Source organism: Oncorhynchus tshawytscha, linkage group LG13 (assembly GCF_018296145.1).
Source record: "Oncorhynchus tshawytscha isolate Ot180627B linkage group LG13, Otsh_v2.0, whole genome shotgun sequence".
Taxonomy (NCBI): domain Eukaryota; kingdom Metazoa; phylum Chordata; class Actinopteri; order Salmoniformes; family Salmonidae; genus Oncorhynchus; species Oncorhynchus tshawytscha.
Window position 1 is genome coordinate 77,023,657 of NC_056441.1, and position 13,550 is coordinate 77,037,206.

Sequence of the window (13,550 nt, forward strand, 5' to 3'; positions counted from 1 at the left end):
ACTGATTGGTTCAAACACATTAATAAGAAGGAAAGACATTCCACAAATGAACTTTTTTAACAAGGAACACCTGTTAATTGAAATGCATTCCACGTGACATTCCAGGTCCCTTCATGGTTGAGAGAATGCCAAGAGTGTGCAAAGCTGTCATCAAGACAATGGGTGGCTATTTTGAAGAATCTCAACTATATATATTTTTTTATTTTTTTATTTTTTTGTATACTACTTGATTCCATATGTGTTATTTCATATTTCATAGTTTTGATGTCTTATTCTACAATGTATAAAATTGTACAAATAAAGACTAAAACCCTTGAATGAGTAGGTGTGTCCAAACTTTTGACTGTACTGTAAAACATTCTTAAAATGATATAAAACGATTTTAAAGTATGAATGCAGGAAAATCAGGCTTGTTCAGATTTTTTTTTTTTTTTTTTTACAGTGTTGAAACAAAAGGGCTATCCTATGGGCACAGCTGAAGAACCCTGTTGGAACTCTTTTCTTCTAAGAGTACAACCTATAACTGGCTTCTATTCCACATATTCTCTCCAAAAGCTCACATCTTGGTCATATTAGGTTGTTCTAAGTTATCAATCACTTCAAATTCCCCATTGTCAATTCCGTCAATGGTGTGGAGGTGGTGTCCCTTCATGTTGTGGAAGCAGTAGGCACAGTGTGCAGTAGCCACGGGTACCACCTTGGAGAAGTTGGAGAAGTTCACTCTGTACTTGCCCTCTTTGTTGCGGGAGATGATGGGCAGGAAGTTGTAACCCCACATGATTTCCTGAGGGATGAAGGAAGTCCTGACCTGGCAGGCTGAGTTGGTGGACTCGGTTGTGCCGTCCAGAAAGACCACCAGCTCAAACTCTTGCTTATGGAGTGTGTCCACTGCCATCTCAAAGAAAGGGCTAGTATTGTCAATCACATGGTAGAGTGTGAGAGGGCACACAAAAAAGAGGTTGTCCTTCCCAGCGTCCACCACAAACTCAATGTTCACCTGGTCCATGATGATTGTCTCCCCGTCGGGTTTGATGGTTGTCCTCAACAGCTTGCCGTAGATCTGGCTCCCGATCATCAGGGTCTTGCGCAAGTTGGCCACTCTTATCATGAGGCAAAGGAAGTCCTTCTTAGGACAGATGACAGCCATCTCACTGAATGTGATGGTCTTGGCCCTTTTCTTAGGGATGGAGATCTTGGCCAGGATGACTCCACACATGAAGCAGTTGATGATGTTACCTATGAGGTACTGGATAATGATGAGGGTTACAGCACCAGAACAGAAAGGGGTGATGGCACGTCCACCGTACCCGATGCTGGTCTGTGTCTCCAGGGAGAAGAGGAATGCTGTAATGAGATTGTAGACGTTGTCCACACAGGGGATGTGGCCTTTCGATGGGTTCTGCCACGTCAGGTCCCCGTTGTTCCGGGCGATCCAGAACCACAGCAGTCCAAATATGAACCAGCTCAGGGTGAAGGAGGCGATGAAGAAGAAGAGGACAAAGCGCCAGCGGAACTCTACGAAGGTCGTCCAGAAGTCCAAGAGGAAGGCAAAATGGTTGCCGTACTTCACGTTGCCGAATTCAATGTTGCAGCGCCCATATTTGGTCACCAGCCGGGTTCTGCGGATTCTTCGATCCACCAGGTGGTCATGGATACGCTTCCGGATGCCAAACACCATTTTCTGGGACCTGTAGAGAGAAGAACAATTTGTTTGTGAAATAGTTTATGTTTTACGCCCTTTAATTCTTAAACACAAGGTAAAAGTCCTGCTGACCTTAATTATCATCAAAATATCATTATATGAAACAACTTAGTAGCAAAAAAACATACCTGACCCAGCCATTATTCTTGTTACTTAACTGTAAAGTGTTGCTCTAGTTACTAGCAGTTGCTATGCATCACTTGCACATTTTCATCTGCACTTAAATCCTGGGTACATGCCATAGCTAAGACTCAGATGATTTTACCATCATCCATTAGCCCTTATTATGTTTAAATCAGTGAGTTTGACTGTAAAATGTCATATTTTGTATTGACCCATAAACTAAATTAGTGTCAATGAGTTTGTTTAGTGTCTCTTGCACAAGGGTAGGCCTGGTTTAGGAGATTATTGGGACATAGCCACAGTTGTAAATGTGGTTGGTATTGGTATTTGGGCTGAGATATGCAGGTGTAGATATGGTTTATATTAGTATTGGGACTCAGTCAAAAGTGTAGACCTGGTTTATCTTTGCTTGTACATCTCATCCCTGTTACTTGCCTACCTCAGCCCTGTTACCCACTTTCCGTAGGCCTGTATTCCCCAAGACACCAAGACACCATATCCAGCCAATGGCCGCACATTTCAACCAATGATATTTGCATATCTTAGTCATGTGACCTCTGTATTTCTGCATTTCATCCCCAATATTCATATAAACTAGATCTACACCTATACTTCAGCTCCTGTACAACCAGGACTACCCCTTGGGACTCAGTCAAAAGTGTAGACCTGGTTTGTAGGCGTACTGGAGCTGAGGTACAGGGGTAGTCCTGGTTGTACAGTTCACGAGTATTCAGGCTTCGGCACATTTAGAGATGGCTTAGTTAACTAATTGGGTTCAGGTGCAGACTTTGTAGCTATGTAAATTGGAGCTGAAGTATAGGTGTAGATCTAGTTCTAGTTCCGTATTCCTGATCATAATGCTGGTGAGTTACCGTAGCTCTGATAGCTCTGATATCCAAAAGTTGTTTCCGGGCTGTATGTAATAACACAAAAAACGTCTGGGCTAATGATATAAGAAATAACACACAAAAAATACTGCAAAGTTGCATAGGAGCTAGAAGCAGAGATGCCATATCTGTCGGCGCCATCTTTTACAAGTCACATAATAAGTTGCATGGATTCACTCTGTGTGCAATAATATAGTGTCTAACAAGATTTTTGAATGACTACCATCTCTGTACCCCACACATATAATTGTTTGTAAGGTCCCTCAGTCGAGCAGTGAATTTTGAACACAGATTCAAAGACAAAGTTCAGGGAGGTTTCGCAAAGAAGGGCACCTATTGGTAGATGGGTAAAATAAAAAACAGACATTGAATATCCCTTTGAGCATGGTGAAGTTATTAACTACACATTGAATGGTGTATCAATACACCCAGTCACTACAAAGATACAGGCATTCTTCCTAACTCAGTTGCCAGAGAGGAAGGAAACCAATGGTGACTTTACAACAGTTAGAGTTACTGGCTGTGATAGGAGAAAACTGATAATGGATCAATAACATTGTAGTTACACCACTATACACTATACAAATATTCCAAAGCATGCATCTGTTTGCAACAAGGCACTAAAGTAATACTGCAAAAAATGTGGCAAAGAAATGATCTTTTTGTCCTGAATAAAAAGTGTTATTTTTGGGGCAAATCCAACACAACACATTACTGAGTACCACTCTCCATATTTTCAAGCATAGTGGTGGCTGCATCATGTTATGGTATGCTTATAATGGTTAAGAATGGGAGTTTTTCTGGATAAAAAATTAACGGAATCAAGCTAAGCACAGGCAAAATCCTAGAGGAAAACCAGGTTCAGTCTGCTTTACACCAGACACTGGGAGATTAGGTCACCTTTCAGCAGGACAAAAAACGAAAATAGAATGCCAAATATACACTGGAGTTGCTTACCGAGACGACATTGAATGTTCTTGAGTGGCCTAGTTACAGTTTTGACTTAAATTGTCTTGAAAATCTATGGCAAGACTTGAAAATAGCTGTCTATCAATGATCAACAACCAATTTTGATGGAGCTTGAATTTTTTTGAAAGAATCGTGAGCAAATGTTGGACGATCCAGTTGTGCAAAGCTCTTTGAAACTTACCCAGAAGGACTCACAGCTGTAATCGCTGCCAAAGGTGATTCTAACATGTATTGACTCAGGGGTGTGAATACTTAAGTAAATGAGATATTTCTGTATTTCATTTTCAATAAATTCATTTTCAATACATTTGGTTTTCAATTAACGTTTTCACTTTGTTATTACGGGGTATTTTGTAGGTAGGTGAGAATATGTCATCCATTTTGAAATTAGGTTGTAACACAACAAAATGTGAAATAAGTTAAAGGGAAATGTAGGTGTTAGGGCTGAAGAATATAGGTAAATGTCTGTTAATTTTATTATAGGCAGTGCACTGGATATTCCCATCGGTCACAATTGTGACCAAGAGTAAAACACACTTTTTTACATACTTTTCAGTATAAAAAAAATATATGGATTACATGTTAGGGTTACTAATGGCATAAGATTTGTCTGGGGAATATTTGGGAACAAATGGGTTAAATTCTGTAATCCTGGACACAAGCCATAGATAAGACCCCAAGTTATTACAGAAGAAAATTATTTCGCTCCACTGGCCCAAATCAGTCAGATAACCATACCCTCCCTAAAACCAGCCTACTACAACCATATAACTGTCATGTTAAGACCTTAGTTCCTTTGTGATATCTTTGTTTTATTATGGTCAGGGCGTGAGTTGGGTGTGCAGTCTATGTTCTTTTTTCTATAATTTGGTATTTCTGTGTTTGGCCTGGTATGGTTCTCAATCAGAGGCAGCTGTCAATCGTTGTCTCTGATTGAGAACCATAATTAGGCAGCCTGTTTTCACCCTTGAGTTGTGGGTGATTATATTTTCTGTTCAGTGTTTTTTCAGCACCATAAAGGACTGTTCGTTTGTAGTTTTATTGTTTTGTTTCAGTGTTCAATTATTTTATTAAAGAATATGGACACTTACCACACTGCGCATTGGTCCTCCTCTTCTTCCACCTACGACGACCGTTACAGAATCACCCACCACCAAAGGACCAAGCAGCGTGGTACGGAGCAGCACTATCTGGAGGAGGACAACATGGGACGAGATAGAAAGGTGGTCGGTCGACCCAGGGAGAGTGCTGGAGCCCGTCTGGGATTCTCTGGAACAGTGCGAGGAGGGATACCGGAGAATGGAGTTGGCATGGCGGTCAAGGAAGCCTGAGAGGCAGCCCCAAAAATGTATTGGGGGGGGGACACACGGGGAGTATGGCTAAGTCAGGTAGGAGACCTGTGCCAACTCTCCATGCTTACTGTGGAGAGAGGTGGACCGGGCAGGCACCGTGTTATGCAGTGAGGCGCACGGTGCGCAGGCATAGCCCGGTGCGTTACAACGCAGCGCCTCGTATCAGCCGGGCTAGAGTGGGCATCGAGCCAGGTGCCATGAAGCCAGCTCAGCACATCTGGTCTCCAGTGCGTCTCCTCGGGCCGGGGTACATGGCACCAGCCCTACGCACGGTGTCCCCGGTTCGCCAGCACAGCCCAGGGCGGTCTATTCCACCTCACCGCACTGGCCTGGCGACGGTGAGTATGCAGCCAGGCAGGGTTGTGCAGGCTCGGTGCTCGAGACCTCCAGTGCGCCTCCACGGTCCGATCTATCTGGTGCCTCCTCCACGCACCAGGCCTCCGGGGGCAGCCCCACGCACCAGGCTGTCCCTCTGCCTCCTTCCTCCAGGTTGCTCCCTCCTGTCCAGCGCTGCCAGAGTGTCCCGTCTGTCCTGAGCTGTCAGAGTCGCCCGTCTGCCCTGAGCTGCCAGAGTCGCCCTTCTGCCCTGAGCTGCCAGAGTCGCCCATCTGCCCTGAGCTGCCAGAGTCGCCCGTCTGTCCTGAGCTGCCAGAGTCGCCCGTCTGTTCTGAGCTGCCAGAGCCGCCCGCCAGTCAGGAGCTGCCAGAGCCGCTCGTCAGTCAGGAGCTGCCGGAGTCGCCCTTCACGTCAGAGCTGCCAGAGTCTCCCGCCGGTCCGGTGCTGCTGGAGTCGCCCTTGACTCCGCCGCGCCGGAGTCTCCCACCTGTCCTGTGCTGCCGGGAATCTCCCGTCCATTCGGGACCCATTGCTAGGGTCCCCAGTCCGAGGTCGGCGGCGAAGGTCGCCGCTCTAAAGGCTCCACGGAGGCGGGTAAGGAAGTGGGCAAAGACTATGGTGGAGTGGGGTCCCGTGCCAGAGCCACCACCGCGGACAGACGCCCACCCAGACCCTCCCCTATAGTTTCAGGTTTTGCAGCCGGAGTCCGCACCATTGGGGGGGGGGTACTACTTAGGCAGCCTGTTTTCACCCTTGAGTTGTGGGTGATTATATTTTCTGTTCAGAGTTTTTTCAGCACCATACAGGATTCTTCGTTTGTCGTTTTATTGTTTTGTTTCAGTGTTCAATTATTTTATTCAAGAATTTGGACACTTACCACGCTGCGCATTGGTCCTCCTCTTCTTCCACCTACAATGACCGTTACAGAATCACTTCATATAAACTGTCACTCTCATATTAATCCCTGGTAGGTTATAGAAGAAGTGTTTGATGGATGGAAGTGTTTGATGGATGGTCTCTAGCAAGATTAGTGGCATTTCTGAATAAATCTGTCCTGTGTTGCTGCCAAACTATGCCAAATAGTTGGATGGTGGTGCGCTTGTTAGGAAGTGTTAAGTCAGTGCCGTAAACCGGTGCGTTTGTTTCTATGCTCAAAGCTTTGAAATGTCCTATATTTCACAAACAGAAATCCGATAGTCATGCACTATTCTTTGTTGTGAAGCTTTTCTCATTGTATCTCGCAAAGCCTTTCACACCTATTCATTATCTCTTCCACATTGTTACTGTAAGGTGATATAACAAATGCTTAGGGCGGCAGCGTAGCCTAGTGGTTAGAGCGTTGGACTAGTAACCGGAAGGTTGCAAGTTCAAACCCCCGAGCTGACAAGGTACATTTCTGTCGTTCTGCCCCTGACAAGGCAGTTAACCCACTAGCCCGTCATTGAAAATAAGAATTTGTTCTTAACTGACTTGCCTAGTTAAATAAAGGTAAAATAAAAAAAATAAAAAGATCATCATGAGGTTTACTTTGTTACGATGCTTGGCTGATGCTTTTCAGTAATCTAATTTTGAAATTGAGGAATCGTTTTATTAGTACTGTGCGGTTCAGTTGTCATTGTCAATAATATTGTAACTCTTCAACAATTAATGATTTCCCCAGGAAAACGTTATAATAATTTATCGAAGGGGTGTTACACAGTGTACTGCAACCAATGCCAAGGTAATAGGGGCCATTTCCACTCTTGTAATCATTGGTTTGTGAGTAATTGCAATGTTATGACTACACTTATTCACATTTTGATGTAAATTATTCACATAATATTTACGTGATATAATTTACGTCTACGGTGAGAGGTCAGAAAGTTCACTAATTATTTTCCCCTTTCGCGAGAGGGACCATGGCTACTGTAAATATACAAAGAAAACAATAACAATAATGAAAAACTATCCCTCTAAAGACCATTTCCTTTCAATGTTAATATCCTCAACAGTATAAAATACTACACTTTTAGACCTGCTACACACCACCTGCATACAAAGTTTGGAGTGGACTCGGATTAGTCAAAAAACATATATGTTTACTGTCAGACATGCCACCATTCACTAATAGTGTTTTTGTGAACAGTGCTTCTTGGAAACAAGAACATTAGTATAATGGCAATTTAAAATATATGTACCACTTATGTTTAGAGAGAGTGTCCGTAGTACAACAAGCGCACCATAGCCTCAAAGTGGGTACATATCAACATAATGTATATCATCGCTACACTGTTATGACGGGAGAATACAAAGTTAAAGTTTTCACTCACTGGATGATAATGGTTCAACTAAGATGAGGTCCTCACTCAAACAGAGCTTACCTGTCAGTGTGTAAACTGTGGAAATCCAAAGATGTATTGCACCGTGGTTGCCCTCGGTCTCTGTCTCTCTCTCAGCCAGTCTCTGATGGTGTGTCCTATGAACTAGTTAGTGTTCTGAAACCTCTCGCAATGCTACACCTGTGTGCTTTTATACAGCCTTGTACTGGTGGGACTGGAATCACTTCAGGTGATGTTTACACGCACACAAACACAAAGTACTGGTACCACCCTCCAGCAGGGCTGTTGAGTGGGTATGTGTTTACCGCACACAGCGCTGGTAGCCAGGGCCATCCTGAATACCCTCTGCTACACCACCACTGTCTTGGCACACACACACACACACACACACACACACACACACACACACACACACACACACACACACACACACACACACACACACACACACACACACACACACACACACACACACACACACACACACACGCTTGAATTTGCCGTTGATGGGATGAATAAAGATATTATACATTCATGCCACACACACATCACAACTGCTTTGCTAGCTAAATACTGCACAATTTAAAGACTTGCCACCCAATCCCCCCCTTCCCCAAAACAAGTGTAAATATTGGACTATAAATCGTGCCTTCCTGTATTGTACTGATGCTAAAGTGTTTACTCTACTGAGCCACTGTATGTTCCTATTCTTATCTTTTATCATGTCTTATTTGTTTTTGCATTGTTGTGAAAGAACCTGCAGGTAAGCATTTCGTTGGACGGTGTATACCATGTGTAGGTCTAGAGGAAGCTGTGTGCCGCTGTTTACAATTCACACACACACACACACACACACACACACACGCACAAGCACACACGCACACACACTTGTATTTGCTGTTGATGAGGGAAATAGAGATCCTGATTTGTAGCCAGATTTTGTGATAATACGTATGCCACATGAGTAGTATCTGCTGGCAGTGTTTGTAGTTTGGCTATTGCATCATGTTAGGTTTTTTAGTCGTTCATGTTGGATGGTTTTCTGGTCTCTCTTGATGTTCAGGACCGGTGTGCAGTTGAGGGAAATGTCAATGAGGATTAGCATAAGAAGAGGGAAGGACAGTTCACAGGATGATATTCCACAACCCATTCTCTCAGCAGCATTCAAACTAAAACATCACAGTGAGGGCCTCACTGGCCAGCCAGTGAGTTTTTACCAAAAAGGTATATTATGATTTCATCTGACCATATGACATTCTCCCAATTTTCTTCTGGATCATCCAAATGCTCTCTAGCAAAATTCAGACGGGCCTGGACATGTACTGGCTTAAGCAGGGGGACATTTGAGTCCCTGGCGGCGTAGTGTGTTACTGATGGTAGGCTTTGTTACTTTGGTCCCGGCTCTCTGCAGGTCATTCACTAGGTCCCCCCTTGTGGTTCTGGGATTTTTGCTCACCGTTCTTGTGATCATTTTGACCTCACGGGGGGAGATCTTGCGTGGAGCCCCAGATCGAGGGAGATTATCAGTGGTCTTGTATGTCTTCCATTCCCTAATAATTGCTCCCACAGTTGATTTTTTTAAACCAAGCTGCTTACCTATTGCAGATTCAGTCTTCCCAGCCTGGTGCAGGTCTACAATTTTGTTTCTAGTGTCCTTTGACAGCTCTTTGGTCTTGGCCATAGTGGAGTTTGGAGTGTGACTGTTTGAGGTTGTGGACAGGTGTCTTTTATACTGATAACAAGTTCAAACAGGTGCCATTAATACAGGTAACGAGTGGAGGACAGAGGAGCCTCTTAAAGAAGAAGTTACAGGTCTGTGAGAGCCAGAAATCTTGCTTGTTTGTAGGTGACCAAATACTTATTTTCCACCATATTTTGCAAATAAATTCATTACAAATCCTACAATGTGATTTTCTGGATTTTTCCCCTCACTTTGTCTGTCATAGTTGAAGTGTACCTATGATTAAAATTACAGGCCTCTCATCTTTTTAAGGTTAATCTACCCACCGTGTCCGATTTAAAAAATGCTTTCCAGCTAAAGCACAACATATGATTATGTTAGATCCCCGCCAAGTCGATAAAACACACAGCCATTTTTCCAGCCAAAGATAGGAGTCACAAAAAGCAGAAATATAGATAAAATGAATCACTAACCTTTGATGATCATCAGGTGACACTCTTAGGACATCATGTTACACAATACATGTATGTTCTGTTCGATAATGTGCATATTTATATCCAAAAATCTTGCAATACGTGCAATATATCAACCGCAAATGTCTTTCACAGTTGGAGAGGGAAAAGCAATGGCTGCCAAACTCTGTTGCGCGAGTAAAACTCATGTGACCACTTGACGCGATGTCTGAAACTATGTCTGAAAACTGTTGACACCTTGAGGAAGCGATAGGAAAAGGAATCTGGTTCATAACCCTTTAAATCCAGGAAAGGGAGGCTGTGGAACATGGAGCTGTAACATTCTGACCTTTATTTCCTTTGTTTTGTCATTATTTAGTATGGTCAGGGCGTGAGTTGGGGTGGGTAGTCTATGTTTGTTTTTCTATGATTTGGGTATTTCTATGTTTGGCCTAGTGTGGTTCTCAATCAGAGGCAGGTGTCATTAGTTGTCTCTGATTGAGAATCATACTTAGGTAGCCTGGGTTTCACTGTGTGTTTGTGGGTGATTGTTCCTGTCTCTGTGTTTGCACCAGATAGGACTGTTTTGGGTTTTCACGTTTCTTGTTTTTGTTAGTTTGTTCATGTGAAGTGCTTTATTAAACATGAATCAAAATAACCACGCTGCGCTTTGGCTCCTTCACCTCAAGAAAACCGTTACAGGAGCTTTCAAAATTGGAGCCACTTCCTGTTTTGATTTTCCTCAGGGTTTCGCATGCAATATCAGTTCTGTTAAACTCACAGACAATATTTTGACAGTTTTGGAAACTGTAGAGTGTTTTCTATCCAATACTAATAATAATATGCATATATTAGCAACTGAGACTGAGGAGCTGGCCGTTTACAATGGGCACCTTTTCATCCAAGCTACTCAATACTGCCCCTGCAGCCATATGAAGTTAATGCAACCGCTGTGTCAGATTTTTTTTAAATTGCTTTAATTTTATGGAAAAAGCATAATCTGAGAACGGCGCTCAGAACCCAAAACAGCCAGAGGAATAGCCGCCATTTTGTAATCAACAAAGTTAGAACAACACCATAAATATTCACTTACCTTTGATCTTCATCAGAAGGTAGTCCCAGGAATCCCAGTTTGACAATAAATGACTGATTTGTTCCATAAAGTTCCATCATTTATGTCCAAATAGCCACTTGTTGTTAGCGTGTTCAGCCCAGTAATCCATCTTCATGAGGCACGAGCATTTCATCCAGACAAAAAGTTACGTTACAGTCCTTTAGAAACATGTCAAACAATGTATGGAATCAATCGTTAGGATGTTTTTAATATAAAACATCAATAATGTTCCAACCGGAGAATTCCTTTGTCTTCAGAAAAAGCACTGGAACGCGAGGTAACTCTGTCGGGAGCGCGCGTCATGAGACCGAGGCACTCTGCCAGACCACTGACTCAAACAGGTCTCATGAGCCCCTCCTTTATAGTAGAATCCTCATTCAAGTTTCAAAAGACGGTTGACATCTAGTGGAAGCCCTAAGAAGTGCAACCTCATCCATATCTCAATGTGTACTCAGTAGGGCAAGCTTTGAAAAACTACAAACCTCAGATGTCCCACTTCCTGGTTAATTTTTTCTCAGGTTTTCGCCTGCCATATGAGTTCTCTTATACTCACAGATATCATTCAAACAGTTTTGGATACTTCACAGTGTTTTCTATCCAATACTAATAATAATATGCACATATTAGCATCTGGGACAGAGTAGGAGGCAGTTCACTCTGGGCACGCTATTCATCCAAAAGTGAAAATGCTGCCCCTATCCCAAAAAGGTTAGATTTAGTGTTAGGGTTCGATTTAGTGTTAGGGTTCGATTTAGTGTTAGGGTTAGAATTAGTGTTAGGGTTAGATTTAGTGTTAGGGTTCAATTTAGTGTTAGGGTTAGAATTAGTGTTAGGGTTAGATTTAGTGTTAGGGTTAGAATTAGTGTTAAGGTTAGATTTGGTGTTAGGGTTAGAATTAAGTGTAGGGTTAGGAGCTAGGCTTAGTTCTAGGGTTAGGGTTAAGGTTAGGTTATCGGATGAGGGTTAGGGTTACGGTTAGGGTCAGGGTCAGGTTTAGGATTAGGGGTTAGAGGAAATAGGATTTTGAATGGGACTGAATTGTGTCCCCACAAGGTTAGCTATACAAGACTGTGTGTGTGCGTGTCTGTGTAGAGGTCCAAACCACTGACCTCAAAGAAAGGCTTAGTCTGAATATTTCAATGCTGCCCTCTCTCTCTCCCCCTGCTTGTCACCCTTTCCACCCCTCACCCACTTCCCCCCTCTTTGACTGCAGTGTTGTTGTAGTGAGCGTGTGTAAGAGATGCATGTGTGTGCATCCTAACTCATGGAGTGTTGTGGCTGTGTTCCCTCTGCCTACTCCAACACAGACCCGCTGCCAACTCTCCTATTCTTCTAAATAAAGCAGAGTAAACATTGAGCTGTTATTAAATGTGACGGAGACAGATGGAGCCTGTTGTTTACAAGTTCACTGGCCTACCAGGCATGACACCCTGAACAAAGTTGAGAAAGATGGAGGGAGAGAGAGGAGAGGAAGGGTGGAAGACTGGTAGTTCCAAAGCATCTGTAATTAATGTGTAGTAAGATCATTCATCACTGTCTGCATATATCATATCTCTAGTCGGAGGTCATTAGTGGGTGGAACAACAGCTCTCAGATTGATGTAGCATCTCAGCTTTACATTCAGTAACACCGTCTAGACTCAGATAAGTTAGAATGCAGCTCCACAGAGAGATGTTAATGATGTCCACAGAACTCTTACTGGTGGACCACATGAAGCTCTTCACTCTTTGTGACAAGTGACACTATAGATTCATCTTATTAGATTTCCACTTTGAATGCTAATGTATACAGCAAGAAGTGTATTGATTATTTATTATTTTGGCAGGCCAAAAGTGAAATCTCTTCTACCCGGTCCTCTGTTGGTGATTGTTGGAGGTATCGTACATTGATTATAGTTTTTTGAGCAGATGCCGTTCTCTGTCCTCACCAGATCTATCTTAGAGCAGAGATTACATTCATGCAAAATATATTGCGTCAGTCAACAAAGCAAAGTGTAGGAGAGCCGTTGTGTATAGTGTCCAGGTCACATTCTGAAGTCATGATGAATTGATATTTCCCAATCTGTCACCCAGCTCAGTTGGTGGTGACATTGATATTCATACATCCCAGCAGGCTGTGGGCCGGTTCCCAGTCTTATTCAAATCTGTCCTGAACACAACACAACACCCTCAGCACCTTTAGCTGTGAGAATGATAACCCTTTCTACTTGAAGAGGAAATTACAATAGCAATACATCTAGAAGTCTTTCTCTGTGATGTCACCACATGAAACACCTCTCCTATACTCTAATAATGTTTTTACATTTAGTGTATGTGTGTGAGTTAGTTTCAATTCAGATGCCTATTTTTCTGCCTGTCTCTTTGTCTGTCACGTGGTCACACCTCACACACACATCCATGGAAACACACTTCCATGGAAACACATACAAACACCCGTTCTTTACAGTGTTAGGCCTTTGATCCTTTCACACATTTTTCATCACTCCTTGAAAATAGCACAGGGGTTTTGTTCATGTGTATAAGTGGTTTGACTGACCCCCTGCTTGATCCCCCCCCCCTCACTGTGAACTTTGGAAAGGCCAGCTGTTCCCCTTTACAGGATGACTGAAGAGGCGGG

General features: G+C 43.1%; 1 protein-coding gene across 1 annotated transcript; it reads right to left on the reverse strand.

The window, feature by feature from the left end:
* Positions 1 to 393: 393 nt before the first annotated feature.
* LOC112265714 (ATP-sensitive inward rectifier potassium channel 1) lies at positions 394 to 7,876 on the reverse strand. The gene is made up of 2 exons (XM_024443275.2): positions 7,730 to 7,876; positions 394 to 1,688 (listed from the first exon to the last, which is right to left on the reverse strand). Exon 2 carries the CDS (start codon positions 1,676 to 1,678, stop codon positions 557 to 559), a length of 1,122 nt encoding a protein of 373 aa, XP_024299043.1. The 5' UTR covers positions 1,679 to 1,688; positions 7,730 to 7,876; the 3' UTR covers positions 394 to 556.
* Positions 7,877 to 13,550: the final 5,674 nt, after the last annotated feature.

Coding starts and splice junctions, on each gene's coding strand:
- LOC112265714 (XM_024443275.2), bottom strand. CDS start 1,678: ATGGTGTTTGGCATCCGGAAGCGTATCCATGACCACCTGGTGGATCGA.